At 35.4% G+C, this 26,800-nt stretch overlaps 4 protein-coding genes and 1 long non-coding RNA gene across 5 annotated transcripts; all 5 read left to right on the top strand.

Annotated features, from left to right (window-relative positions):
* Positions 1 to 6,107: 6,107 nt before the first annotated feature.
* On the top strand, positions 6,108 to 8,766 carry LOC112786803 (probably inactive leucine-rich repeat receptor-like protein kinase At5g48380). The gene is made up of 2 exons (XM_025830175.3): positions 6,108 to 7,249; positions 7,804 to 8,766. Exons 1-2 carry the CDS (start codon positions 6,359 to 6,361, stop codon positions 8,701 to 8,703), a joined length of 1,791 nt encoding a protein of 596 aa, XP_025685960.1. The 5' UTR covers positions 6,108 to 6,358; the 3' UTR covers positions 8,704 to 8,766.
* Positions 8,767 to 11,549: 2,783 nt separating this feature from the next.
* On the top strand, positions 11,550 to 12,053 carry LOC112785347 (pathogenesis-related protein PRB1-3-like). The gene has a single exon (XM_025828816.1). The coding sequence runs from the start codon at positions 11,550 to 11,552 to the stop codon at positions 12,051 to 12,053; it is 504 nt and encodes a 167-aa protein (XP_025684601.1).
* A 1,112-nt stretch (positions 12,054 to 13,165) lies between these two features.
* On the top strand, positions 13,166 to 13,684 carry LOC112784112 (pathogenesis-related protein 1C-like). The gene has a single exon (XM_025827231.3). The coding sequence runs from the start codon at positions 13,166 to 13,168 to the stop codon at positions 13,682 to 13,684; it is 519 nt and encodes a 172-aa protein (XP_025683016.1).
* A 1,151-nt stretch (positions 13,685 to 14,835) lies between these two features.
* Positions 14,836 to 16,607, top strand: LOC112785346 (uncharacterized). The gene is made up of 2 exons (XM_025828814.1): positions 14,836 to 15,112; positions 15,244 to 16,607. The coding sequence occupies exons 1-2, from the start codon at positions 14,836 to 14,838 to the stop codon at positions 16,605 to 16,607; spliced, it is 1,641 nt and encodes a 546-aa protein (XP_025684599.1).
* A 7,957-nt stretch (positions 16,608 to 24,564) lies between these two features.
* Positions 24,565 to 26,800, top strand: LOC112785345 (uncharacterized). Its single transcript, XR_011879031.1, has 2 exons — positions 24,565 to 25,061; positions 26,708 to 26,800. It is a non-coding gene; the product is annotated as an uncharacterized lncRNA (long non-coding RNA).

Here is a 26,800-nt window from a genome sequence, read left to right as displayed (position 1 = left end):
TGGCCGAATTTCTGGTGGAAGGCACAGTGTTTCATTTTATCGACGTATCTTTGGTCCTGATAGGATCCCGCTCTACTGGGTGGTTTGATGATCTTGGCGTTCAGAATCTCCTTAATGATGTCTTCTCTTTTTTTGTTGAATTAGGTGTAGGCATCATATTTCGGGGTTAGCTTGAAGGGCTTCTTGGTATCCTTCTGATTCGGCATCTTAAGGTATTTCTCGTCTTCTCGCCGGGGTAGAGATCTTTCTACCCACCGAGCTTCTCTGAGTTCCTCAATCTCCATTTGTCACCGCTATTGTTTCTTGGAATTTTCCTAGCCTCAGGCCACTTTTTAACGCGTGGAGGTATACCTTGGGGTCAAGGTCGGGTATCTCTACGGTTGCTTTGGCGAGTCTGGTCATGTAATCCTTTAAGCTTTCGTGTTGTCCTTATTTGATGGTGCTGAGGTAGTCTGACCCATGGACGTATATTCTTGAGGCTGCGAAATAGTCTATGAAAGATCTTGCCAGATCTTCGAAGCTGGAGATAGAACCTGCAGGAATTTTTGAAAACCAGAGTAAAGCAGCACCATCTAAATAAGTAGGAAAGGAACGACAAAGTACGGGGTCCGAGGCACCATTGAAAAACATCTTGGATTGAAACTTTTTGACGTGCACTTGGGGATCACCGAATCCTTCGTAAGGTTTGAGTCCTGTTGGAAGTACAAAATTTTTCGGGATTTGAACACTCATGACTTCCTCGGATAAGGGGTTGTCCAGTCTGAGCTTTTCCTTCAGGGGAGTGACCTCCAAAGACTCGGATTCTCGAGTATGGGGGGAATTCCCATTAGGAGCTTTGGACGATTGTTCAGCTATTTTCCGGACCTCTGCTTAGAGGCTCGCGATCATGGCCAATAGTTCCGCTTGGGAGGGTGGTGACGCCCCGTTGTCTGTCATTGGGTGAATAACCTGCTAAACAGAGAAGAAAAGTGGTAGAAAAAGGTGGGGTTAGTTAATTAGGACTAAGACAGCCCGACGGTGGGCGCCAAATGTTCCGTGCTAGGATTCTTCCTCCGAGCTATAACTCGAACAAGTGCTTCTTTGGCTTGTTGCTTCTTGCTCAGAGAGAACTCCTCGAAATTCCGTTAACATCGGCATGGAACCTGCAAAAGAGACTCCGACGCCCAAGTTAGTAAGTTTCTTAAGAATGCGAAATGCTTCGTAAAAATAAAATTGGTATGTGATTTCTTAGTGTAGCTCGGTCTTGATGGATGTGACTTAGCTGCAGTTGGGGTTGTAGCTTGTTTATATTGACTTTAGGGGACTGAGCTTTGTAACGGTGTGATGGACGAATACTCCAGAATTCTTGGGTTTGTTTTCTGTATATTTGATAACGTCCGATAATAGTGCGGAAATCTTCGCGTAGGGATATAAAGAGATATTTTCGGTTGTGCTTAGTGCTCGGTCAATGATTCTGTAGCCGAAATTGTTGGTATGGTACACAAAGAATAAAAGTATTTATACTTTTAAAAAATACAAGTAGTTCTAAAAATAAAAAATTATTAAACCAGGCCTAAATATACTAGCTGCATCGCATATATATTAGTAAACTTTGAAATATTAAAGAAACCAGCTTTCACATTAATGAGAACCAAAAAGCAATATATATAACATGATATTATTATTATTTCACTTGTTACCTTCTCGGTTATCAGTTAAGGTTATATGTATATATTGGAAATATTTAATTAAAAAAATAGCTAAAATCAGCCTAAATTTATTTTATTTAGTATTTATTAATTATGGTAACAATTAATAAATATCTTATTCAATAATTAATGAATATTAAATAAAATAAATTTTAGTTTTTTTTTTTCCTAGTATAACCGAGTATCTATCTATATATATATATACACTCCCTTCCCTGAATCAACACTAAGAAATCGCCTTTAATTTTACAATCCTCAAAAAAATAAAAAGAAATTAACAGAATGAAAAGGTTGTTGAAAATTTGGATCGTAGTAATAAGTTTTGTAAGTGTGATTTCATGGTTTTTAGTGGCTGCTCAAAATTCTTCATGGAATAACTATCTTAGAGTTCACAACGATGCTCGTGCAAAAGTTGGTGTTGAGCCACTAAAGTGGGACCGGAATCTGGCAAGACATGCTATGAGATACGTGTATGAATACATTTCACGTTGCAATAGCATTAGATTTACGAAATCTAAATTTGACCAAAACATTGTACACTTCAAGTATTCATCAGAATTCGATCGAACCGGAATAGATGCTATGACTAGGGGTGGCAATGGATAGGGTAGGGTAGGGTTTGGAGTCAACCCTAACTCTACTTGCGGATTGAGAATATCTCAATCTTAACCCTACCCGTTTCTTAACACGTGGGTACCCGACTCTATCCGCAGGTTATAAAAAAATGCAACGTTATTATATAACTTGATGATAATTTAAAATAGAACTGACTTTTATGTAAAAAAAATTTATTAAATTATCAATTAATGATCTTCTTTTAATGACTAAGGATCTTTTGTATTTAATGAGAAGTCTTTAGTTCAATATCCATTTAAAATATATTTTTATATAAGTATATAATATATACATATATAGGGTGCGGATTGGTCGGGTAGGTTTGAGGCTCAACCCGCACCCTATCCGACCCGCACGAAAACCCTACCTACACCTTACTCTACCCGCTGCGAATCGGGTTGGCAACCCTACCCGACCGAATGAAATCGGTTAGGTACCCACAGATAGAGTACATATTGCCACCCCTAACTGTGACTTTCTTTGTGAATCAAGATAGATGTTACGACTACAAAACAAATTCTTGTATTGATGACAAAAATAAATGTTGTTACTATCCACAGGTTGTTTGGCGTACAACTACTTCTGTAGGATGTTCTGGAAACAAATGCTTGAATAATCAAGGAACCCTTTTTACTTGTTATTATAGCCCTAGAGGCAACATTCCAAATGAGCGCCCCTATTAATTCGTCAATTATCTCCCTCAACACACTTCATCATCACTAAATAAATAAACCTGTTAGCACTCTATAATACCAATGTATTTGTAATAAGAATTTAATTTGGATATAATATAAGTTTGCACTTTTTCCTACGGTACGGTTCTGATCTTTACGATTAGAGTAAATATTTTGGGTATAATGAATAAATTTGTACTTTCTAGCCACTACGGTAGATATGTTAATCTTGCAGTTTTTTTTTAGATAAGCTTGTGAAAGACTTTTTGTCGTGTGTACTACTTGGGTATCTTTCTGTATAGGAAAAACAGTCAAAGAAGTAAATAATTTAATTAATTTATAATTATTTTAATTAATTTTATTTATTTATATTATAAAATATTTGTACTTAATTGGTTTTAATAGAAAATTTAATTTTAAATGGATACCTTGAGGTATTCTCGTTGGGTATCACCAGGGACAGATTTATATGTAAGTGAGTGAGAGCAAGTGTCCCACTAGAGTTTAAAATTTTTTTTTTCAATACATAGTAATAAAATTTATTTGCTCTCATTATATAATTAAATTTGATTCCATTATAATTTAATTTCACTTATTAACTTCAATTATGTAAAAACAAATGGTAATTTAAGATTTAAATAAATTTGTTATAATAATCTTTAAAAAGAAGGAGTAAAATAATTATAGATTTGTTATTTTATAATTGTAATTAATAAATAAATTTAAAATTAAAAAAATATTTATATATTTAGTGAATATTACTATTGTGTCGTGTATATATATTATATATATTTGATTATTTGTTCAAAACAGAGGTAACTACTAATTTAATATCCAAAAGATTCAGACACAAATAAAATAATCATTGAATGATTTAAAAATTACAAAAAAAATAACTAATAAATATTATATTTATTAAAAGTGACAAAAAAAATTTCGTATTTGACAAATGACATATTCATTTAATCTAAATTGTTTTGCCAACGTTTGAATAAATATTTAGAAGATGCACAAAAATATTTAGAGCAAAATTTGATTTCTAGATTTTTTTATTTTTCATAAAAATTTAATCATTCACAATTAAAAAAATTTTTAAAAACTCAGTTGACATAAAATTATAAATTTTTAAGAATAAAAATATCTTATTTTTTAATATTACCTGCAAAAAATTACATTAAAATATGACCTTTAAAGTCTTTTTTTAAAATATATATTTAATGTATATCTAATTTTTTGGAACTTATTTGTTGTTCACATAGTTATTTTTTATTGGCAATGGAAAAATAACTATTAAATATTAATATTAAATTAAAAATGATTAATAAAATATTAATCTTATAGTGACTATTAAATAAAAAATAATTAAATCTATAATAATAATAATAATAAAATAAGAAATTAAAATAGTATTTTTATTCATTGGTGTCTTCTTTTTAAGTTAACTTTAGTTATTTTTGGGACAACATCAGTCGAAAATTTTTTTTTAAATATGAATATTATAAAAATTCGATTTTGTAATCGTATGAAAGATGAATTTTTAAATCGTTATTTAACTACATATATAAAAACAGAGACATTTGATTGTATTGACAATGAAAAGATTATTTAATCTTTTTAAAATATAAAAACTAAAAAAATGAAAATTTTAATTTATATATTATTATTTAAATTATTATTTTAGTATTTTAAGTTGTTGATTATATAATTTAAAGACTAATTATATTTTATAATAATAAAGTATAATTATAAAAATTATTATCATATTATGTATATTTTGCCTCACTCACAAAATCTTCTGGATCCGTCACTGAGTATCACGGTAAAAAGCTCACCGAACCCACTTTCGAGTTTTCATTTTCTCTCTCTTTTCATGGCGTTAGGCAAATCATTGTTTTTAATCCAAGCAGCAAAGAAGCATCAACCTCCTCCATCCAAGGCATACTCACGGCGCACCCTTATCAGTAAACACTCGTTTCTTAACGCCGTTAGCGGTACTGCGATTCATTGTGGTTCTAATTCTTTCGGAACACAGTGCAATAATTCACATTCTTCTCATCAATTGTCTCCACACTATCAATCAAATCATTCAACTTCCGTAGCTTTCTCTTCGCAACGCGCCACCACGAGTCTCCCACCATCTACGCAACGCCGTCCAAGATGTCATTGCCGGCCATCCTGCAGTCTTCTCCTCCTCCTATTTAGTTTTGATGATTCTTTTAACTATTTTTTATGTTTCTTTTCCTAAATTTCTGACAATTCTTTTTATTAGTTTTGGATGATTTTTTTTTCTATGTAGTTTTGGATGATTCTTTTTCCTGTGTTTTATATGTTTTTTTAGGATTTGGATGATTCTTTTTATTAGTTTTGGATGATTCTTTTTCATATGTTTTGTATGTTTTTTCTTAGGATTTAAGTAATTCTTTATCTTATGTTTTGGTGTGTTTTTTTTTTTGAATTTCAAATTTTTTTTTAAAAAAAAGAAATTAGAATTTGCGTAATAAATGGTAAAAGGTGAATTAGAGTAAAAAGAGATAATTAATAATCATTAATTTTGTATCATTTAAAATATAAAATTAAATAATCATTAATTAATGATTATTAATTAATATAGAGTAAAATTCAAAATTATTTGTTAGCTTATTTTTTACTAGACCCTCTTGGTTCCTAGCAGAATTCGTCTGTATAATGTATTGTGAAAATAAAAAATAAATAAATAAAAAGTTTGCAATTAATACTAATCAAATATGTTAAAGCATTCATCATGGCGTACAAGTATATATTATATTTGATCGGTCATTTTCATAATCAATCACCCTGTTTATAAGTTAAATGTTAATTAATAGTAATACAATATTCAATCAACTTCTAGTTGGCTAGCCAACTCACTTAAGATACTTAGATTTGTATGATTTGTATTAAATAACACACTCAAAGTGAATTAGATTCAATATTAAAAAATTCTTAGCTTGTTTGACATTTCGAAATCCTTTCCCCTTGTCTTGCACGGCATTTATCTAGATTAATACAATAATAGTGATGAGGAAAATCAGTGATGAAATTAATATTTTTTGTCAAATAAACTGTGACCACATATAAAATTTTGTTATTATTATGGTCAGCAGAATTGGAAATATCTACGTTCTATGCGAAACTTGGGAACGGATTGTGTCTCTGCGAAATTTCGTTACCTCTTTGATCAACTATTGCTACGTTTGAAGATCTAGTAACTCAATAAAATTGACTATGAATTAATTAAGTAATAACAAGCACCATGAAAATTGAAAAATTCAGCTCATTCTCTCTCCCTCTTTAGTATCATCATATCCAACATAATCTTTCAATTTTGTTCATTTTCATTTGGTTTTTGCCGTGCCCAAAATTATGTTGAGTTTTGTTCCAATTCATATATTCTTGTGGTCATTATTGTTCTGTTTCTTCATGATTGTTTATGGAGCTGAATTAGGTGACATCAATTGCCTAAGAGAAATCAACAACTCATCGGACTCATCTAATCAAATATGGGATTTCAATTTCAATATCAACACCATAGATTTGTGCTCATCATTCACTGGTATTGAATGCATGAACAGTGGTATTGATGAAGAAAAAGTAATAAGTCTCAAGCTTTCCAACATGGGGTTAGAAGGCCAATTTCCTCATTGCATTGAGAATTTCTCATGGCTGCAGAATCTGAACCTTTCACACAACAAGCTCTTTGGGAATATCCCACCTGATATTTCAAGTAAGCTTCCATATCTAACCTCACTTGACCTATCAAACAACAACTTTTATGGGGAAATCCCAAAGGCTATTGCAAACTTGTCTTACTTGAATACCCTTAGACTTGATGGTAACCAGTTAAAAGGAACAATCCCAAAAGAACTTGGCTTTCTTCCAAGGATCACAGTGTTCAGTGTTGCAAACAATTTGTTATCAGGGCCAGTGCCTGTGTTTGTGAACAATAATGTTGATGTTAGCTTGAGCTATGTCAATAATAGTGGACTCTGTGGGGGAACAACATTGGGAAGTTGTGATGAAGAGAGCTTATTTGGTAAACCCTTTTGGTATAGTTTTGTTATTGCTTTTGTTTGTTCAGCAACTTCTGTCATAGTAACTTTCATGGACTATACTCAACCTTGGAAAGAATTCAAAAAGAGTAGTAAGAAGAGTAACACCATATATCCCTTGAGAAAAGAACTGAACAATCAAAAGCATACCACTAATGTAGCTCAATTGCTTCCACTGGCTTTGCAAGAGGAAGGAAATAAAGAGGTTTCTCTCTCTTGCTTTGTTTATTTTTTCTTTATTTTATCTCTAACATTTTTTAAAAATTTTAAAATATCAATTTGTTTCAATATTATCTTTATATTTCAAAATTCAAATATGTTTTAATTATATACCCTTAAGTGTTAATACCGTTAAAAAAGATATTATAGTAGCAATTATATACTATGTATCAGTGACAACTATAAGCTAATGTGTTAGTGACACATCAACGTAAAATTGTCACATCAAATGTTGGTTTATCCAAAAATATATTTAAAACATTTTAAAACGTCAAAAGATAAAATTAAAACAAAACGTTAAGGATAAAATAAAAATAAAATAAAAATTTTGAAATAAAAAATAATATTTATAATTCAGAAAATGTTCTTATAAATAAAAAATATATTGATAATACCTCTAAAACATATCACTTTTATCAAAATTTACTTTAATATAATAATATATTTTTTTTAAAAAAAATTATTATAACTATCATAATAAAAAAAATGCACTATTGTAGGATCTAATAGTATAGCATATTACTATTTCATGATTTACAGCTCTGTAGATTGTTGGAGAGATTGATACCAAGAATGAGCTTCATGGAGCTTTGCAAAGCAACTAACTACTTTAGCTCAAACAACATCATGGGGTTAGGAACAACAGGGATAATGTACAAGGCAGAGGTACCAAATAACTGTCTGATAGCAGTTAAGAGATTCTATGATTCTGAAAAGTACAAGAGACAATTCTTGCTTGAAACAATGATTCCAGGGAGACACATGCACCGAAACATAGCCTCTCTGCTTGGATTCTGCATAGAGAAGAAGGAGAGGATACTAGTCTACAGCTACATCTCAAATGGAACATTATGTCACTGGTTACATAATTCTCAATTGGAATGGCCTGAGAGGATTCACATTGCAATTGGGATAGCAAGGGGATTATCTTGGCTTCACAAAAAGTGCAACATCATACACCTCAATCTATCTTCTGAATGTGTCTTGCTAGACAAGAATTTCGAGCCAAAAATTTCGAATTTCGGCAAAGCAAAGTTCATCATGAACCAAAAGAATCATGCAAGGATGAGACTGTTTCTGGTTGATGAAGTCATTGGGGTGAAGGGTTCTTTTGAGAAGGATATCTATGACTTTGGAATAATCCTTTTTGAGCTTATAACAGGACAAAAATTAAGCCTAAGTAGTGATTCTTATTCTACTAATTATGATGATGACATTGGTGTTGATAATAGCTCTTTGAGGAGCTATATTAGCAATAGGTTGTTCACTGATCCTAGTGATTTTTATTATGCCACTGATAAATGCATAACTGGGAAAGGGTTTGATGATAAAATTCATGGCCTCCTAGAAGTTGCATGCAAATGTGTTAAACCTTCTATGGAACAGAGGCTGAAGATGGATTATGTGTATAGAACTATTGCAGCCATGTGGAAAGGTTGAACCTATGCAGCAACTACATAATAGACTGTATTTGATTTGGTGAATTGTAGTATATATTTTATATTTTATATCTTATAAGTGAGTTTTATGGTGCCTTCAAAATACATATGTTTTAACTTTTTAAAAGAGTGATTCTTATCTCTCAACATTCACATTTAGGTAATTTAGTCACAAAATTTATAGGTACCATAAAGTTATCCTATCTTACATGATATACAACAAAATTAACCATAGGATGTGTATAAGTACTTTTAATTTAAAATTTTTTCAGATCAAATTTAATAACTATAGTAATATATGCAAAAGTTTCACATCTGTTAGAGAAGAGAACAAAACATATTTTACAAAACATGAATTTATGGATGTGTTTTGATGGGTTATTGCAAGAAGCTTTGCTATATAAATGAAGAAGGTTTAGCCAGCATATATACTTGATTAGTGAGTCATTTCATTCAGCCATTTACAAGCTTTTTAGAATTTGACCCCAAGTTATGAAAGATCAGAGGCAGATCATCTAGTAAATAAATGAAACATGTATTCAAGTACATTAAAAGGTAACTATATGATATAATATAAACAGATTATAGATATCCAACCCTAAACACTTCTCTAATTTTTGGAAAACATTGGTAGAAAACAATAATAAAATGAAGATAAAGATGGTAATAGTAATAAGTTTTGTAAGCATATCATTGGGTGTGCTAGAGTTAAGTGTCAAAAGGGATGCACCTTATTCAGGCACGGACCTACGATTGGTAATTTGGGGGCACTTTCCCACTTTCATTTTATTTTTTTAAACAAAAAAAAGTATACATATATAATATGTCTCCATTTTAATTTTTAAAAGATCCACTACAAATAAATTAAGCTCAATTATTTAAAGTCTTTAATCCATTTTATCTTTTTATTATATTAACTATTAGTTAATCTAATTAAATTTAGTCTTTTTTTCATTCTCAAATTTCAGCGATCACTCATTTATTCTCTTAAATCTTCTTTTTAATTTCATATTTTCAACATTCTTTTTCAAAGCGTAACTGTTCGGGTGCCTGGACGGCTTCCAAGGCCCAAATCCAATTAGAAAGTTCAATAAATTTATTGCAAACAACCGTTCACAAGGTAACTTTATTACTTAAATTTAATTTTCATTTCTCAAGACATTTAGCCCCAACTTAAGGAAAAACTAACGCAAGTTGAGATTGGGAGCTAACATAAATATTCACAACCGAGGTATAACTACATTATAAATCTCAACTTGCTAAAAGTATGAAAATGGCAAGTTAAGTTTGGGAGCTATGTACCATATTTTTTATATGTTGAAAACACCAAATTATACCTCGGTTAAGATAGAATCAATTCAAAAATTAAGCGAAACTCCTTAACGTAAACGAATCCTATCCCAACAAACCCCTCTTCCAAAAATCATGCCCTCACGTAGGTTACGGAGATCTCGGCACTAGTTGACGAATAATTTAGCCCTAGCCGAGTTATAAATCAAGAGGTGACCGACAACATGAAGTAGAATATTCAATACACCACTTCACTGATTACGCGTATATCTTCTTAAGTAATTCTTCACTGACTTGAGCGTCGGAGTCCTTTTTGCAGGTACCACACTTGGGTCTGAATTCACGAGGATACTCTGAATTCAAATCGAATTTCCAGACACCTGAGACCATCACAAGACCGATGTATAGTTCGAAAGGAGTAATCCTCCCGGAACAAGTATTAATCATTAATTTTTTTCGACAATTAACAATTTCTTGACCCTCAATAAAGGAAAATAAAGATTAGTAAATCAAATAACAATTGAAAAATTAATAGAAACAACCAATGTTTTGAAAATCAAATTGATTCAATTAGTTAGATTGAGAATCGTTTAACTATGTAGTTTAGTTCATAAACTAAAATTATCTGTTTAAAAAATGTTCATTAACAATTAAATTGGCCAAAAATCGATCGATCAAACTAAATTGAAAACTGATCAATTTTTTTTTGTGTGGGTGTCTCTTCTTTTATGATTCTTGTAATATGAGTATCTATAATGAATTATTTAAATTTACGACAAAAAATTATTTTTTATATATAATAAATAAGTAATATTTAATAATTAAAATAAATTAGACAAAAATAATTAAAATTTATTTTATTTAATATTTATTAATTATAATAATAATTAATAATTAATTAATAAATATTAAATAACATCAATTCTATTTTTTTTCTGTTTTTCAAACATTATAAGATATAGTTTTGATTGGGTCAATTAATTTGTTGTATGCGTCAACCGAGAACAAACATGATCTAGTATATATCTATTATTTAGAGAAAAAGTAGTGTCATAAGATTAGCACATTTGTGATTTATAATCACTAATTAATTATTATTATTAATATTTTTAATAGTGTGAAATTATACATTTTTTTTCTACTAATTAAATATGGACCAAATTTTAATTAAAGTATTGATTTCTTCGATTTTTTCTTATTTAAAGTGTCTATCGTATCGTCTTGATTAAAAAACGTTTTTGTCGTATATATTAAAGTAAACACCTTTATTAATAATTTATATTTCTTTGTCGATCATCTAGTAAATTTCGATACATGTATTCTAAGTACACGAAAAGGCAACTACGACATAATATAAGGGTAATGTTAGGTAGAAAAAAAAAAGTCAAAACTTGCTTTATTTAGCATTTATTAATTATCGCAACAATTAATGAATGTTAAATAAGATAAGTTATGGCTGTTTTTTGCTGATTTTCTTTGGTTACTAAACATTTCCGATAATATAAATAGATGATACATACCCAAGCCTAAACACTTCTCTAAAACAATAAAACGAGGATGAAGATGGTAATAATAATAATAAGCTTTGTAAGCATATTATTGCCATTGTGCATAGTAAATGCGGTACAAGAGTCTCCAGAAGAGTATTTGGAAATCCATAATGATGCACGAGCAAGCGTTGGGGTTCCTCCGCTGAAGTGGGATGTGAAATTAGCAAAAGAAGCTCAAAAGCATTTGAATAAACTCATCCAAAATTGTCTCAAGGGGAAACTTCAGCCAATCCCAAGCCCTTACGGCCAGAATGCTTTGTGGAATATGGCATCCGATCCCTTTACGGGAGCAAAAGCGGTGGCATGGTGGATTGCCGAGAAAAAGTACTACGACCATAAATCCAATTCGTGCATTGGTGGTAATTGTAAATGCTACACTCAGGTTGTTTGGAGAAACACTACTCATGTTGGGTGTGCTAGTGTTAAGTGCGATAAATGCCAAATGAGATGCACCCGTGTTGTTTGTCTTTATAGTCCTTCAGGAAACGTTGATGGTGTACGTCCTTACTAATTAATTAAACTATTTTTATATACACTAAAATTGACCATTAAAATTGAATAATGCTACGTAATTAAATTATTATAAATAATAAATAAAAATATATAATTAATAATATTTATATTTATAAAAAAAATGAATTATCTTTTTAATTTAATTGATATAATTAATTTTTTTATAATTATCTTTTCTCATCATTTAATTATTCTAAAAGTTCATTCCAAATTTAATGTGAATCAAATCTCTGCCTCGGTTCCAACAGCTCAAATCACTTTCAACATGTCTGATCTCAAATCACTCTTCTTTTATGATTCTTGTAGTATGAGTATCTATAATGGACTATTTAAATTTGCGACAAAAAATTATCTTTTTATATATAATAAATAAAAAATATTTAATAATTAAAATAAATTAGACAAAAATAATTAAAATTTATTTTATTTTATTTATTAATTATAATAATTAATAAATAATTAATAAATATTAAATAAGATAAATTTTTATTATTTTTTTTGTTTTTCAAGCATTATCAAATGTAGTTTTAATAGGGTCAATTAATTTGTTGTATGCGTCAACCGTAGAACAAACATGATCACGTATTTATTATTTAAAGGAAAAAAAAGTGTCATAAAATTAGCATATTTGTAATTTATAGTTATTAATAAGTTATTATTAATATTTTTAATAGTGTAAGATTATATTTAATAGTGTGAAATTGCATACTTTTTTTTACTGATTAAATAAAGACTAAATTTTAATAAAAATACTAATTTTTTAGACTTTTTCTTATTTAAAGCGTCTACCGTATCATCTTGATTAAAAGACGTTTTGGCCATATATATATTAAAAAGTAAACACTTTTATTAAATAAAAGTATAAAATAAAATCTACCACCATAGTCTAGTAGTTATTATGAAAGATCAGAGCCAAGGATCATGGATTATACTTGATCATTAAACTGCTCTAATAATTGATAATTAATAATTTATATTTCTTTGTCGATCATCTGGTAAATTTCGATACATGTATTATTCTAAGTACACGAAAAGGCAACTACGACATAATATAAATAGATGATACATACCCAAGCCTAAACACTTGTCCTCTAAAACAATAAAACGAGGATGAAGATGGTAATTATAATAAGAATAATAATAAGCTTTGTAAGCATATTATTGCCATTGTGCATAGTAGCTGCGGTACAAGAGCCTCCAGAAGAGTATTTGGAAATCCATAATGAAGCACGAGCAAGCGTTGGGGTTCCTCCGCTGAAGTGGGATGTGAAATTAGCAAAAAAAGCTCAAAAGTATTTGAATAAACTCACCCAAAGTTGTCTCAAGGGGAAACTTCAGCCAATCGAAAGCCGTTACTACGGCCAGAATGTTGCGTGGCATATGGCATCCGATCCCTTTACGGGAGCAAAAGCGGTGGCGGGGTGGGTTGCCGAGAAAAAGTACTACGACCATAAATCCAATTCGTGCATTGGCGGTGGTGATTGTGACTGCTACACTCAGGTTGTTTGGAGAAACACTACTCATGTTGGGTGTGCTAGAGTTAAGTGCGATAAATGCCAAAAGAGATGCACCCTTGTTCTTTGTCTTTATAGTCCTCCAGGAAACGCTGATGGTGAACGTCCTTACTAGTTAATTAAACTACTTTTATTAAGTGTACACTAAAATTGACTATTAAAATTGAGTAATGCTACCTAATCAAATTATTATAAATAATAAATAAAGATATATGTTATAAGTTATAGTTTAATATTAACGAGAAATGATATATATATATATATATATATATATATATATATATATATATATTATTTTGTGTATTTTTTTCTTTCGTACATCTTTCACTTTTAGTATGAAAAATAATTGCAAAAAATGAATGAAAATAAAAAAAATTATCTTTCATACCATAAAAATATTAAAAATGTAAAAAAAAAATGATACAAATATCATTTTTTCTTTATTAATTATCACTTACCAAAACATGTTAGTATTCTACCATTCCAACACGTAAGAATATGATCGGCTAATATATACTATAAGTTTGCAATAGCTTCCTATTTTCGTTCTTGTTGCATTGATCTTGTACATTTTATGGTTATCAATTTTAGCTTAAAACAGTATGCAATTAGTATTAATCATTAATTTTTCCGATAATTAACAAATTCTTGACCCTCAATCAAGGAAAGTAAAGATTAGTAGATCAAATAACAATTGAAAAATAATAGAAACAACCAATGTTTTTAATACGTCACCCTTATCCTCGGTCGCACGAAAAGCTCAGCACGTGAGCAAATAAGTTTGGTTCCGCATCAATCGTCCGAAAAGCTCGGGACGAAAGCAGACAGGAACAGCCTCACCCAGTTGAAAATAAGAGACGTGCTTAGCAAGCCTAATCACCAAAACAGAATATTGTAACCAACCTACAAACTAGGACTTATCCACAGCAAACGGGCAAAATAACGCCTATAAAGCCGAGCTAATATCCTCGGCTAAAGTTTAGGTTCCATTCTCAGTCTTCATACTTACTTAATTACTCTCACTCGAGATTATCACTAACTTGAGCGTCGGAGTATCTTTTGCAGGTATTCCCGCCGCGGTGTTCGTTCCAGGCCGACGTATAGCTCTTCCTCTCCGACAGACGTTTGCTCGGAGTCACTAAGCTCGGCCACCTCAGTGCTAGGACGAATCACTTGGCGCCCACCGTGGGGCCGGAATATATCTGACCTCACCATCCATTTTATTTAGTATCTTACCTTATTTTGCAGGATTCCCTATCCTCGGACATGGCTGACAATGGGAACCCCCAACCCACACAGGCAGAGCTCCTAGCTCAGATCACCGAACTCCAGGCGGAGGTACGGAGGATAGCTGAACTGTCCAATGGAAAGCACGAAGGAGAAAGCTCTAAGAGCTCGGCGCAGGACAATACAGATCCCCTGAACATCACTCCACCAAAGGAGAAGTTCACCCTCGAGAACCCCTTTTCTGACGAGATCACTAAGTTCCAGATGCCAAAAAACTTTGTATTACCTACAATGCTGGAACCGTACAAGGGGTTCGGTGACCCCCGAGCTCATATCAAAAAGTTTCAATCCATGATATTCTTGCTAACAATGAGCATGTGCTTTGCCGGGCTTTTCCTACTTATCTTGATGGTGCTGCATTACTGTGGTTTTCTAAACTGTCTGCAGGTTTGATTTACTCCTTTGAAGAATTGGCGAGATCCTTCATTGACTATTTTTCTGCATCGAGAATTTATGTCCATGGATCAGACTATCTAGGCACAATCAAACAAGGCCAACATGAGAGCTTAAAGAATTACATGACCAGGTTTTCCGAGGCTACCATGGAGATCCAAGACTTAGATCCGGCTGTCCACCTCCATGCCCTCAAGGCTGGCCTCCGACCAGGCAAATTCCGAGAAACCATTGCGATAACAAAACCAAAAACACTCGAGGAGTTCCGAGAAAGGGCTGCTGGTCAAATGGAGATTGAAGAACTCCGTGAAGCCCAAAAGCCAGACAGACAACCACAAAGGAGGGATGAGGAAAAAGCTTTCCGATCACCAGGCAACAAGGATACAAAGAAGCCTTTCAAGCTCACACCAAAATACAACACGTATACCAGTTTCAATACCAAGAGAGAGAATATCATAAAAGAGATTCTGAATGCCAAAATCGTGAAGCCACCAGCTCGGGCAGGAAACTACCAAGACCAAAGGTTTGTGGATAGGAGCAAGCATTGCGCCTTCCATCAGAAGTTCGGCCACACCACGGACGACTGCATTGTCGCGAAAGACCTCCTAGAAAGACTGGCGCAACAAGGACTTCTCAACAAATACGTCGAGAGCCAGAAAGCCAGAAGAGCAAGCTCGGACAGGGAAGAGAACAAACAAACTGTGACAGACAAGAACAAAAAAGAGCAGACAACCCCTGACCCACCAAGAGGCATCATCAGCCACATATCAGGAGGATACGCAGGCGGAGGTGAAACAAGCTCGGCCAGAAAGCGAAGTTATAGGGAAATGCTGGCAATCGAAGGAACTCTACAGCCAAAGAAGGAAGAAGACCCAGGTGTCACAATATCCTTCAATCAATCAGACTTCAGATCGGCAAGCCCTAACCTTGACGACCCAGTGGTGATTTCCATCCAGGTCGGAGAGCTGTTGGTAAGGAAAACACTGCTGGACCCAGGTAGTAGCGCTGATGTCTTATTTTATTCTACCTTTAAAAAGATGCAATTATCAGAAAAAATGATACAGCCCTCCTCGGGAGAACTAATTGGCTTCTCCGGAGAAAGAGTCCCCATCATGGGACATATATGGCTGAGGACTACAATGGGAGAGATCCCTATGTCAAAGTCCATTGATATTCAATACCTAATAGTAGACTGTTATAGCCCTTATAATATTATAATCGAGAGACCTGCCTTGAATATATTCAGAGCGGTGGTGTCCACATTACACCTGTGTGTTAAGTTTTCAGTGCAGGAAAACAAGATAGCTACAGTGTACGTGACCATCAAGAAGCTCGGCAGTGCTACAATGCTTGTCTAAAGCAAGCCCATACGAAGGAGACAACTCGGCCCCAGGTCCAATCCATACATAGCTCGGCTGACACCACAATGTTAGCCGATCTCGACCCGAGAGAAGATCTCGACGAAAGACCTCGGCCAATGGACAACCTTCACAAATTAACACTAACAGCAGATGAAGAGCAATACACACACATCGGAGAAGCACTAGAAGGAAATGAACGAGCAAGACTTGTACACATACTGCGCCAGAACGCCGACCTATTTGCATGGACACCAGACGACATGCCTGGAATAAGCCCAGAAGTCATCTGCCACAAATTAGCAATTGACAAAACAGTCCGACCAGTGGCACAAAAAAGAGAAACCTCGGAGAAGAGAAAAAACAAGCAGCACTTGAAGAGACCAAGAAGCTCCTCAACGCAGGTTTCATCAGAAAAATTCGCTTCACCACATGGCTATCAAACGTGGTAATGGTAAGGAAAAGTTCAGGTAAATGGCGCATGTGCGTCGATTTTACAAATCTAAACAAAGCTTGCCCTAAAGATGCATATCCATTGCCTTGCATTGATAAGTTAGTTGATAACGCTTCTGGTTTCAAAGCCTTGAGTGCATACTCTGGTTATAACCAGATTTTGATGCACCCAGAAGACCAAAGCAAAACAGCTTTCATAACAGAGCATGGCAATTTTTGTTACAAGGTAATGCCTTTTGGCTTAAAGAATGCAGGTGCGACATACCAAAGATTAATGGACAAAGTATTCCAACAACAGATAGGAAGGAATGTGGAAGTCTATGTAGATGATATGGTAGCAAAAACGCCTGCGCAAGGGTCACACTATGACGACTTGATAGAAGTCTTCAACCAACTCCGAGCATATAACACGAGGCTCAACCCAGACAAATGTGCTTTTGGAGTCCAAGGAGAAAAATTCCTTGGCTTCATGCTAACCTCAAGAGGTATAGAAGCCAACCCAGAAAAATGCAGTGCAGTGCTGACCATGACAAGCCCAAAAACAGTAAAAGAAGTCCAGCAATTAGTAGGTAGAATAGCCGCCCTATCACATTTTCTACCCGCAGTGGCAAACCGATCTTATCATTTCTTCCAGACGTTCTCTAAGGGCAAGAAATTCACATGGACAGACGAATGTGAAAATTATTTTACGGAACTCAAACAGCTCTTAACGTCACCTCCAATACTCCAGAGACCAGAGCCAGGTAAGCCGTTATACTTGTATTTATCAGTATCTAACCATGCCATAAACTCGGTCCTAGTGATGGAAACAGGAAAACAGCAAAACCCAGTATATTTCATTAGCAAGGTATTGCAACCAACAGAAATGAGGTATCCAAAGATAGAACAGCTAGTGCTGGCACTAGTCACCGCAGCAAGAAGGCTGCGGCATTACTTTCAAAGCCACACAATCATAGTACGAACAGATCAACCACTAAGGCAAATATTAACCAGACCCGAGCTCGCCGAACGTTTAATAAAGTGGTCAATCAAACTATCCGAGTTCGACATTCAGTCGAGAAAAGCTCTGAAGTCACAAGTACTCGCTGACTTCGTGTCGGAGATGACTAATAAGACCCAACACACGGCAGCCAGTTGGAGCATACATGTAGATGGAGCATCAAACAAAGAAGGAAGCGGAGCTGGGGTACTGCTAAAAGAGGGAGAGAAAGTGATAGCCGAGCAATCACTTCAATTCCACTTCAATGCAAGCAACAACCAGGCGGAGTATGAAGCTCTACTAGCAGGACGAAAACTCGCCCAACAACTCAAGATACCTCAGATAACAGCCTAATGCGACTCATCACTTGTAGTACATCAAATCAAGGGCGAATACCAGGTAAAAGATCCTTTGTTAGAGAAATATTGGCTCATAACAAAGGATCTCATTTCAAAGTTCAATAAATTTAATATTATTCATGTAAACCGAGAACAAAACACTAGAGCCGATGTGTTATCCAAGTTAGCAACAACAAGGCAGGCGGAGAACACACTGGCCTTGTCACAACTAACACTCGACAAACCGAGTTTTGAGCAGGACACAATCTTAAGCATCATGCAGGTACCAGACTGGAGAACACCTTTTCTCAATTACATCAACACAGGTGCCATACCAAACGAGGAGCCGAACTTGCCACTCTTCTGACGAAGAGCAAGTTTCTATACAATACTCGGAAATACCCTATACAGACGGGGACACTCCCAACCACTCCTCAAATGCATCAGCAAGGATGAAGCCGAAGATATTATGGCAGAAACACACGAGGGGGTTTGTGGAAACCACATCGGCGGCCGAGCATTGGCGGCAAAGATATTGCGAACAGGATACTATTGGCCGACGATAAAAAGGGACTGCATCTCTAAAGTCAAAGCATGCGATAATTGTCAAAAGCATGCCACACTCTCAGAAACCCCGGCCGAGGAACTCCACACCATAGAGGTAAGCTGGCCTTTCGATAGGTGGGGATTGGATATCCTCAGACCCTTTCCGAAAGCGCCAGGCCAGGGCTTAAGGAAAAAGCTTGGCGAAGCTAAAGGGGAATGGGCCGACCTCATTTCGAAAATCCTATGGAGTTATAACACCAGCACCCAATCTGCTACAAGAGAAACTCCTTTCAAACTAGTATATGGTGCCGAGGTATTGATCCCAGTAGAGGTCAGCGTCCCAACACTAAGGACCGAGCTTTATGATCAGATGAATAACTTGCAAGCTCGAACAGCCGAGCTCGATCTTATGGAAGAAGAAAGTGACATCTTAGCCATAAAGCAACGAGCCAGAAAACAATACCTATAACGAAGACACAACAAAAGGGTAACTCGTAGATCCTTCAATAAAGGAGACCTCGTACTCAGACGCACAGAAGAAGCTCGGAAACCTCCAGCACATGGCAAGTTGGCAGCAAATTGGGAGGGACCTTTCCAAGTTCTCCAGAATCTTGGAAATGGGGCTTACAAGCTAAGAACCCTTAAAGGAGAACAACTCCCAGGAACATGGAATGTCTCCTCACTAAGGGGATACCAATCATAACATATGCTGTATATACGCGAATGATGGCACTCTTTTTCCCCTCTGAAGGTTTTTTCCCAAAAAACACACGGGTTTTACTCGGAGAGGGTTTTAACGAGGCCGGACGCCACAAATCATCACACTAATGAACCTTATATTACAAATCAAAATATTTTTTATCTTGACAGTTACTATATATTCCAATCAATAAAAATTCAAAATAAATTCGAGTTTCATACTCGGAAGTCAACATGCGCATGCTGAACACATTACTCGGAGAAATACAGATAAATAAAACAAACACCCTAGCTATCCAAGCGAATCCTAAGGGCTCACTCCACCACAAGCCCTATATTAGAGCCTCTGCTCTCCTTAGTAACAATCTGATCAGACAAGAAATGGCTTCAGCCATCTTCGATACATACACGCAATTGTTATCACGATACAATATATCACTATCATAACTTAACCAAAATATCATATTTTATAAAACAAAGTAAGTCATTATCAAGCCGAGCTACATACTCGGAACCCAAAATATCACTACCGAGAACAATACTCGGAAATTGTCCAACAAAGCCAAAACAGTCACAAGTTTAAAACCTACTACACCATGTACAAAATAAAAAGAGTAAACTAGCAAGGCCTAATCTGCCTTATCACCCATGCTGGATCCCTCGCTCTCACTTCCAGCAACAGCCTCGTCTTCCACAAGCTCACCATTCACGACCACCTTCATAACGTCAAGCTTTGAAGGATCAGCTTCCAGGTATAGCACCTTGACCTGGGAAACAGCGCGGTCAAAACCTTGAGCAAAAGCCTCATAAACCCTGCCTTCCAATTCTTTGATCCGAGCAGAGAGTTGATCATTCTCGGACTCCATGACCTTCAACTTTTCAGATGATGCCTTCTAGAGTTTCCTCTCATCAGCCAAATCCAACTCTTTCTTCTCCATGGAAGCAGAGAGCTCGGCAATCTTTTGGTTTTTTTCCTGGATGATCCCAGACAGCTCTTCTACCCGCGAAGCCTCTTTCTCCTCCCAATCCAGGGCAAGCTTCTGTGCTCGGCCAATAGCAACGATCTGGGCACCAATCACCTACAAAAAAGGAAAACAAGTAAATAGGTGACATCAACAAAAACTTAAAAATACAACAAAACAACCTATACCTGAAGAAATCGGCTAACACCAGCTTGGCCAACTTCGTCAATCATTTTCATGTCATTCGGGAAACAGCAAAGCTCATTAGCCATGGTACCAAAAGGATACAACTTCACCCATAGAGATCTAGCGTGCATGTTCTGATCATACCCATGGAGCCTCTTCTGTGATTCATATGCAGACTCGACCATCTGCAGAATCATGGATGACTCCCCCTTACCTTCTAAAACCTCGGCAAGGCTACCTTGACCTTGCCCTCTCTTCCTTTTTTGCTTCTGCCCAGGGCCATATTGAATCAAAGCAGCAGGACCTTTCCCAACGTTAGATGAAACCTCTTTCTCCCCTTTCTTACGCTGATTAAAGAAGAGCTTCAAACCTGCCATGGTCATGGCAGGAGCTTTCTCGGCTACAAATAAAAAACAAACCAAGATAAGGAACAACAAACCAAAACATAAACACAGAACAAACATAATAAAACAGATTACCTATGCGATCATACAATGCCTGCCTATCAGTATCCCATTTCAACATCTCGGCAACAGATAACAAACCTTTCGGACCCAAGGATTTAAACAAAAAATCCATCACAATATCATCATCAGGAAGCCTATCATCTACGTCCAAAGCTTGATACGGCTCGGCACACCAAAACAACGGAAATCTCTCGACTAAATGCTCATTCAAATAAAACGGGAAGTCTTCGGGAACACTTCTAACCCTAACAAACATGGATTTAAAATCCTTAAACGAAGACTTATATAGACCAAACACAGCACGACGAGGATAACTGCTAAGATTTACCCACAACCCCCTATTCACCCCTTTTGCCTGAAATAAAGAGAAAAACAGCCTCAAAGACGGCGGACGCTCCAACAGTTCCATCAAAACCTCGAAGGCCCGGACAAAACCCCATGAGTTAGGGTGAAGCTGGGTTGGAGCACAGTTCAACCAATACAACACCCCACACTCGAATTCGGTAAAGGGAAGCCTCACACCCAACTTAGTAAATAAACAACTATACATGAAAAAGAAAGACCAATCATCAAGTCGGTTGCACACTTGATCATCTCTTTCACAAGGTAATAACTCTATTTTAATACCACTACCCACCCTGACCCAGGAATCCGAACCCAGCAACCTCACTGACTCCTCATCATCAAACTGGGAAACATACCCCTTCACTCTAGGATCCACCCAACTGTACAGGTCACCCACATTATAGTCCTCCATCACAAGGAACGAAACAAGAAAGAGAGAAAAGCAAAAAAGGAAATAGAGGAGGAGTTAACACTGACCTTTCTTACTCATTCTCAGTCAGACAGAAAACACAAACCTTTTTCCTTTTTCGAAACAAAGAAGTATGAGGGAAAGAAGCAATGAAAACTACAAATAACTCCCCACCAGGCACAAAAACGGTTACAATACCAGAGCGTTTAAACCAATATTGTTAGAAATGAGAAGCATTAAACCCACTACAAAAACCAATGGACATGGGTGCCTAGAAAAACGGAGCAGTTTCACATCAATCATGTCACAATGGCGCGTAACACGAGGCAACCAGAAACGTTTTGCATTCTGAAGCAGAACCAAGCCGAGCTTGGGGGCTACAAGGAGCATATGCGACAAACAATTCGGCAACCGAGGATTGCGGTACTCTTGGTCCGAAAGCTCGCCTTAGTCCTGTCCAAACCAAGGCAAGCTTGGGGGCTATGATACGTCACCCTTATCCTCGGTCGCACAAAAAGCTCGGCACGTGAGCAAATAAGCTCGGTCTCGCATCAATCGCCCGAAAAGCTCGGCACGAAAGCAGACAGGAACGGCCTCACCCAGTTGAAAACAAGAGACGTGCTTAACAAGCCTAATCACCAAAACAGAATATTGTAACCAACCTACAAACTAGGACTTATCCACAGCAAACGGGCAAAATAACGCCTATAAAGCCGAGCTAATATCCTCGGCTAAAGTTCAGGTTCCATTCTCAGTCTTCATACTTACTTAATTACTCTCACTCGAGATTATCACTAACTTGAGCGTCGGAGTATCTTTTGCAGGTATTTCCGCCGCGGTGTTCGTTCCAGGCCGACGTATAGCTCTTCCTCTCCGACAGACGTTTGCTCGGAGTCACTAAGCTCGGCCACCCCAGTACCAGGACGAATCAGTTTTAAAAATCGAATTGAGTCAATTGGTTAGATTGAGAATTGTTTAACTACGTGATGTGATTTGGTTGATAAACTAAAATTGTCTGTTTAACTAAAAACTGTTCATAACGATTAAATTGGCCAAAACTCGATCGGTCAAATTAAATCGAAAACTGATCCATTTTTTGTGTGGGTGTCTCTTTTTTAATTTTTATGATTCTTGTAGTATGAATATCTCTAATGAACTATTTAAATTTACGACAAAAAAAAAGTTATTTTTATATATAATAAATAAAAAATATTTAATAATTAAAATAAAATAAATAAAAAAAATTAAAATTTATCTTATTTAATATTTATTAATTATATTTATTTTTTAAGCATTACCGAATATAGTTTTGATTAGATAAATTAATTTGTAGTACGCGTCAACCGAGAGCAAACATGATCATAATTAAGTATTTTTTAAATATTATTTTTTATTTTGTTTTTATTATAAAATAAATAAAACATAAATATTTTTTTAATTTTTTAAATAATTAGTATGTAAAAATATATATTTAAATTAATTAATAATAATAAATTTTTTAAAATATTGTCTAAAAACTGAATTTTAAAAAGTAAGTAATATTTTTTATATTTAAAGCGTCCATCGAATCGTCTTGATTATTAAATGACATTTTGGCGATATATATTAAAATAAACACCTTCATTTTATACTACTATATAAAATAAGAGTATAAAATAAAATCTACCATCATATTCTAGTAGTTATTATAAAAGATCAGAATCGATTATACTTGATAGAGGGTTGCTACACATACAAATCTTTTTGGCTTATAAGTCTTATAAATTGACATAAGTTCAACAAAACACACACATTACACTCCCACATTCAAGAGTAAATAAACGCACATTATTCAACCACTTCCTGTTTTCAAAGCGCACTACTCACCATGCATTATATGAACGACTCTTCTTCTTCTTCCTCCATGAAAACGAATTTTTTGCCAAATTTAAAGATAATGGAACTTCAGAAATACACCCAAACGATTACAGAAATACACACCCAAACGGTTACGAGAATTCACCCAAACGATTATAGAAATACACCCAAAGGATTACAAAACTACACCCAGAGGATTTAAGAAATACACCCAAAATTCGTTGAAGTACACCTTATGCATAATTCATAACTCTTTCTCTTTCTCCTCCTCATCTTCTGCTGCTTCTTCTTCTTCAAAAATGATTTCAGAGCTTGATGTCAAAAAATAATGAAAATCGAGAATAACGAAAAAAGAAAATAGAGAGAAAAGCACGTAAATGAAGAAGGAGAAAGAGAAGGCAAGAAACGAAAGAAAAGAAGAAGAGGAAGAGGAAGAGGAAGAAGAACGTGCAGCAAGAAGAAGAAGAAGGTGCAGTGAAAACGTGCAGTACGGTTCAAAGCGCGTTAATATAAATGACTTATAAAGACTTATAAAAAAACGCTTATATGTGGAGAATTATTCTAGTTGATAATTAAGCTGCTCTAATAATAATTGATAATTAATAATTTATATTTCTTTGTCGATCATCTAGTAAATTTCGATACATGTATTCAAGTACACGAAAAGGCAACTATGACATAGTATAAATAGATGATACATATCCAAGCCTAAAACACTTGTCCTCTAAAACAATAAAACAAGCATGAAGATGGTAATAATAATAATAAGCTTTGTAAGCATATTATTGCCATTATACAAAGTAGCTGGGGTACAAGAGTCTCCAGAAGAGTATTTGAAAGTCCATAATGATGAACGAGCAAGCGTTCGAGTTCCTCCGCTGAAGTGGGATGAGAAATTAGCAAAAAAAGCTCAAAAGTATTTGAATACAACCATCCAACATTGTTTCGAGGGGAAATTTCACCCAACCCCAGACCCTTACTACGGCCAGAATGTTGCGTGGCATATGGCATCCGATCACTTTACGGGAGCAAAAGCGGTGGCGGGGTGGGTTGCCGAGAAAAAGTACTACGACCATAAATCCAATTCATGCATTGGTGGTGATTGTGAATGCTACATTCAGGTTGTTTGGAGAGACACTACACATGTTGGGTGTGCTAGAGTTAAGTGCGATAAATGCCAAAAGAGATGCACCCTTGTTGCTTGTCTTTATATGTTAGGATTTGGTTGAATTAGTCCCACATTGCTTAGGATAGCAAATGGAGTGGGTGGCCTAGGCTATAAATATGAGGCTAAGTTCTCCATTTGTTTTTGCACCAGTCAGAAACACTTTAAGCTTGTATCTGATTTTTCTTTTCCTCTGTACTCTTTGATTAGAGAGTGTTGTGAGGTGTAGTTAGATATTTGCTTTGAAAGAGTGTGGGTGTACTGGGGTGCCGGTGAGAGAAAGAAGTCTATGTGTTGTAACAATTTTCACATAGTGATATTCTCTGGTTGTCATTTGACAACGGCCGTGGTTTTTTCTCCGGTAATTGGAGTTTCCACGTTAAATTCTTGTGTTGTGATTGTGTCTATTTTATTTCTCTGTCAAAGGTGTTTTCTCAAGGGGGAATTGTGTCTTATTCCCAACAAGTGGTATCAGAGCTTCGGTTCGGTGGGATTTATTCTTAGTATGCTCTGAATTTTGTCCTGTAGCTTGAGGTTGATCTTTGGTTGCTGTTGTTGTTGCTGGAAGGCAGTGTGACTCTGTGAGAGTGCAGTTTGGAAAAGGTTCTGGCTAAGGAAAGACTTGGTATTTAAGTGTGTCCATTGTGACCCACCTCTCTTTCCTGGGGACCCTTCCTAGTGCACGGTCTACAGTTGAGTTATAATATTCCAGTATACGGTTGCAACAATGTCAGGATATTCAAGTGCTGTGAAGCTTGAAATAGAGAAATTTGATGGAAGAATCAATTTTGGCTTGTGGCAAGTACAAGTCAAGGATGTGTTGATACAATCAGGTTTGCACAAGGCGTTGAAGGAGAAGATCTCTGGTTGCTCTCTCTATGAGAGAAGATGATGTTCTCTAGAAGACAAGAAGTATCCTCATGGTATTACCGCACTGCCATGGATAAGGATGAGTTGTGGCAATCAGGTCCACAATTGCACACGGGCATTGGTTGGCGTTGAGATGCAAGGTGTGTGGCGGAGTTAGGTCGATGGCTGAAGAACTTCCAGGAAAAGCCAATTTGGAAGTTGCACCATGAATTTTCAGCAAGGTTTCGATCTGTACCAAGGCGAAATGCTTGGAGTGGTCTAATTCCAAGTGAGTATACTTTCATGGTGGAGTATGATAGTTCTCTGAACTATGATTGTCGGTATAGACAATGGCAGCAAAGAATTGTCGGTGTTGACAATGGAAGCTGAAGATGTGTGACTATTTCAATCAAGGTGGAGATTGTTAGGATTTGGTTGAATTAGTCCCACATTGCTTAGGATAGCAAATGGAGTGGGTGGCCTAGGCTATAAATATGAGGCTAAGTTCTCCATTTGTTTTTGCACCAGTCAGAAACACTTTAAGCTTGTATCTGATTTTTCTTTTCCTCTGTACTCTTTGATTAGAGAGTGTTGTGAGGTGTAGTTAGATATTTGCTTTGAAAGAGTGTGGGTGTACTGGGGTGCCGGTGAGAGAAAGAAGTCTATGTGTTGTAACAATTTTCACATAGTGATATTCTCTGGTTGTCATTTGACAACGGCCGTGGTTTTTTCTCCGGTAATTGGAGTTTCCACGTTAAATTCTTGTGTTGTGATTGTGTCTATTTTATTTTTCTGTCAAAGGTGTTTTCTCAAGGGGGAATTGTGTCTTATTCCCAACATTATAGTCCCGAAGGAAACTATCCTGGTGTACGTCCTTACTAGTTAATTAAACTACTTTTATTACGTATACAATAAAATTGGCTATTAAAATTGAATAA

This window comes from Arachis hypogaea, chromosome 20 (assembly GCF_003086295.3).
Source record: "Arachis hypogaea cultivar Tifrunner chromosome 20, arahy.Tifrunner.gnm2.J5K5, whole genome shotgun sequence".
Taxonomy (NCBI): Eukaryota; Viridiplantae; Streptophyta; class Magnoliopsida; order Fabales; family Fabaceae; genus Arachis; species Arachis hypogaea.
Note: the sequence above shows the minus strand (reverse complement) of the source record. Positions and strands in the feature narration are given on the sequence as shown.

Excerpts from the sequence above, each read along its gene's own strand:
- LOC112786803 (XM_025830175.3), top strand. The coding sequence starts at position 6,359 with ATGTTGAGTTTTGTTCCAATTCATATATTCTTGTGGTCATTATTGTTC. Across the intron at positions 7,250-7,803 it reads AAGAGGAAGGAAATAAAGAG|CTCTGTAGATTGTTGGAGAG; the intron begins GTTTCTCTCTCT and ends CATGATTTACAG.
- LOC112785347 (XM_025828816.1), top strand. The coding sequence starts at position 11,550 with ATGAAGATGGTAATAATAATAATAAGCTTTGTAAGCATATTATTGCCA.
- LOC112784112 (XM_025827231.3), top strand. The coding sequence starts at position 13,166 with ATGAAGATGGTAATTATAATAAGAATAATAATAAGCTTTGTAAGCATA.
- LOC112785346 (XM_025828814.1), top strand. The coding sequence starts at position 14,836 with ATGGCTGACAATGGGAACCCCCAACCCACACAGGCAGAGCTCCTAGCT. Across the intron at positions 15,113-15,243 it reads GGAACCGTACAAGGGGTTCG|GTTTGATTTACTCCTTTGAA; the intron begins GTGACCCCCGAG and ends AACTGTCTGCAG.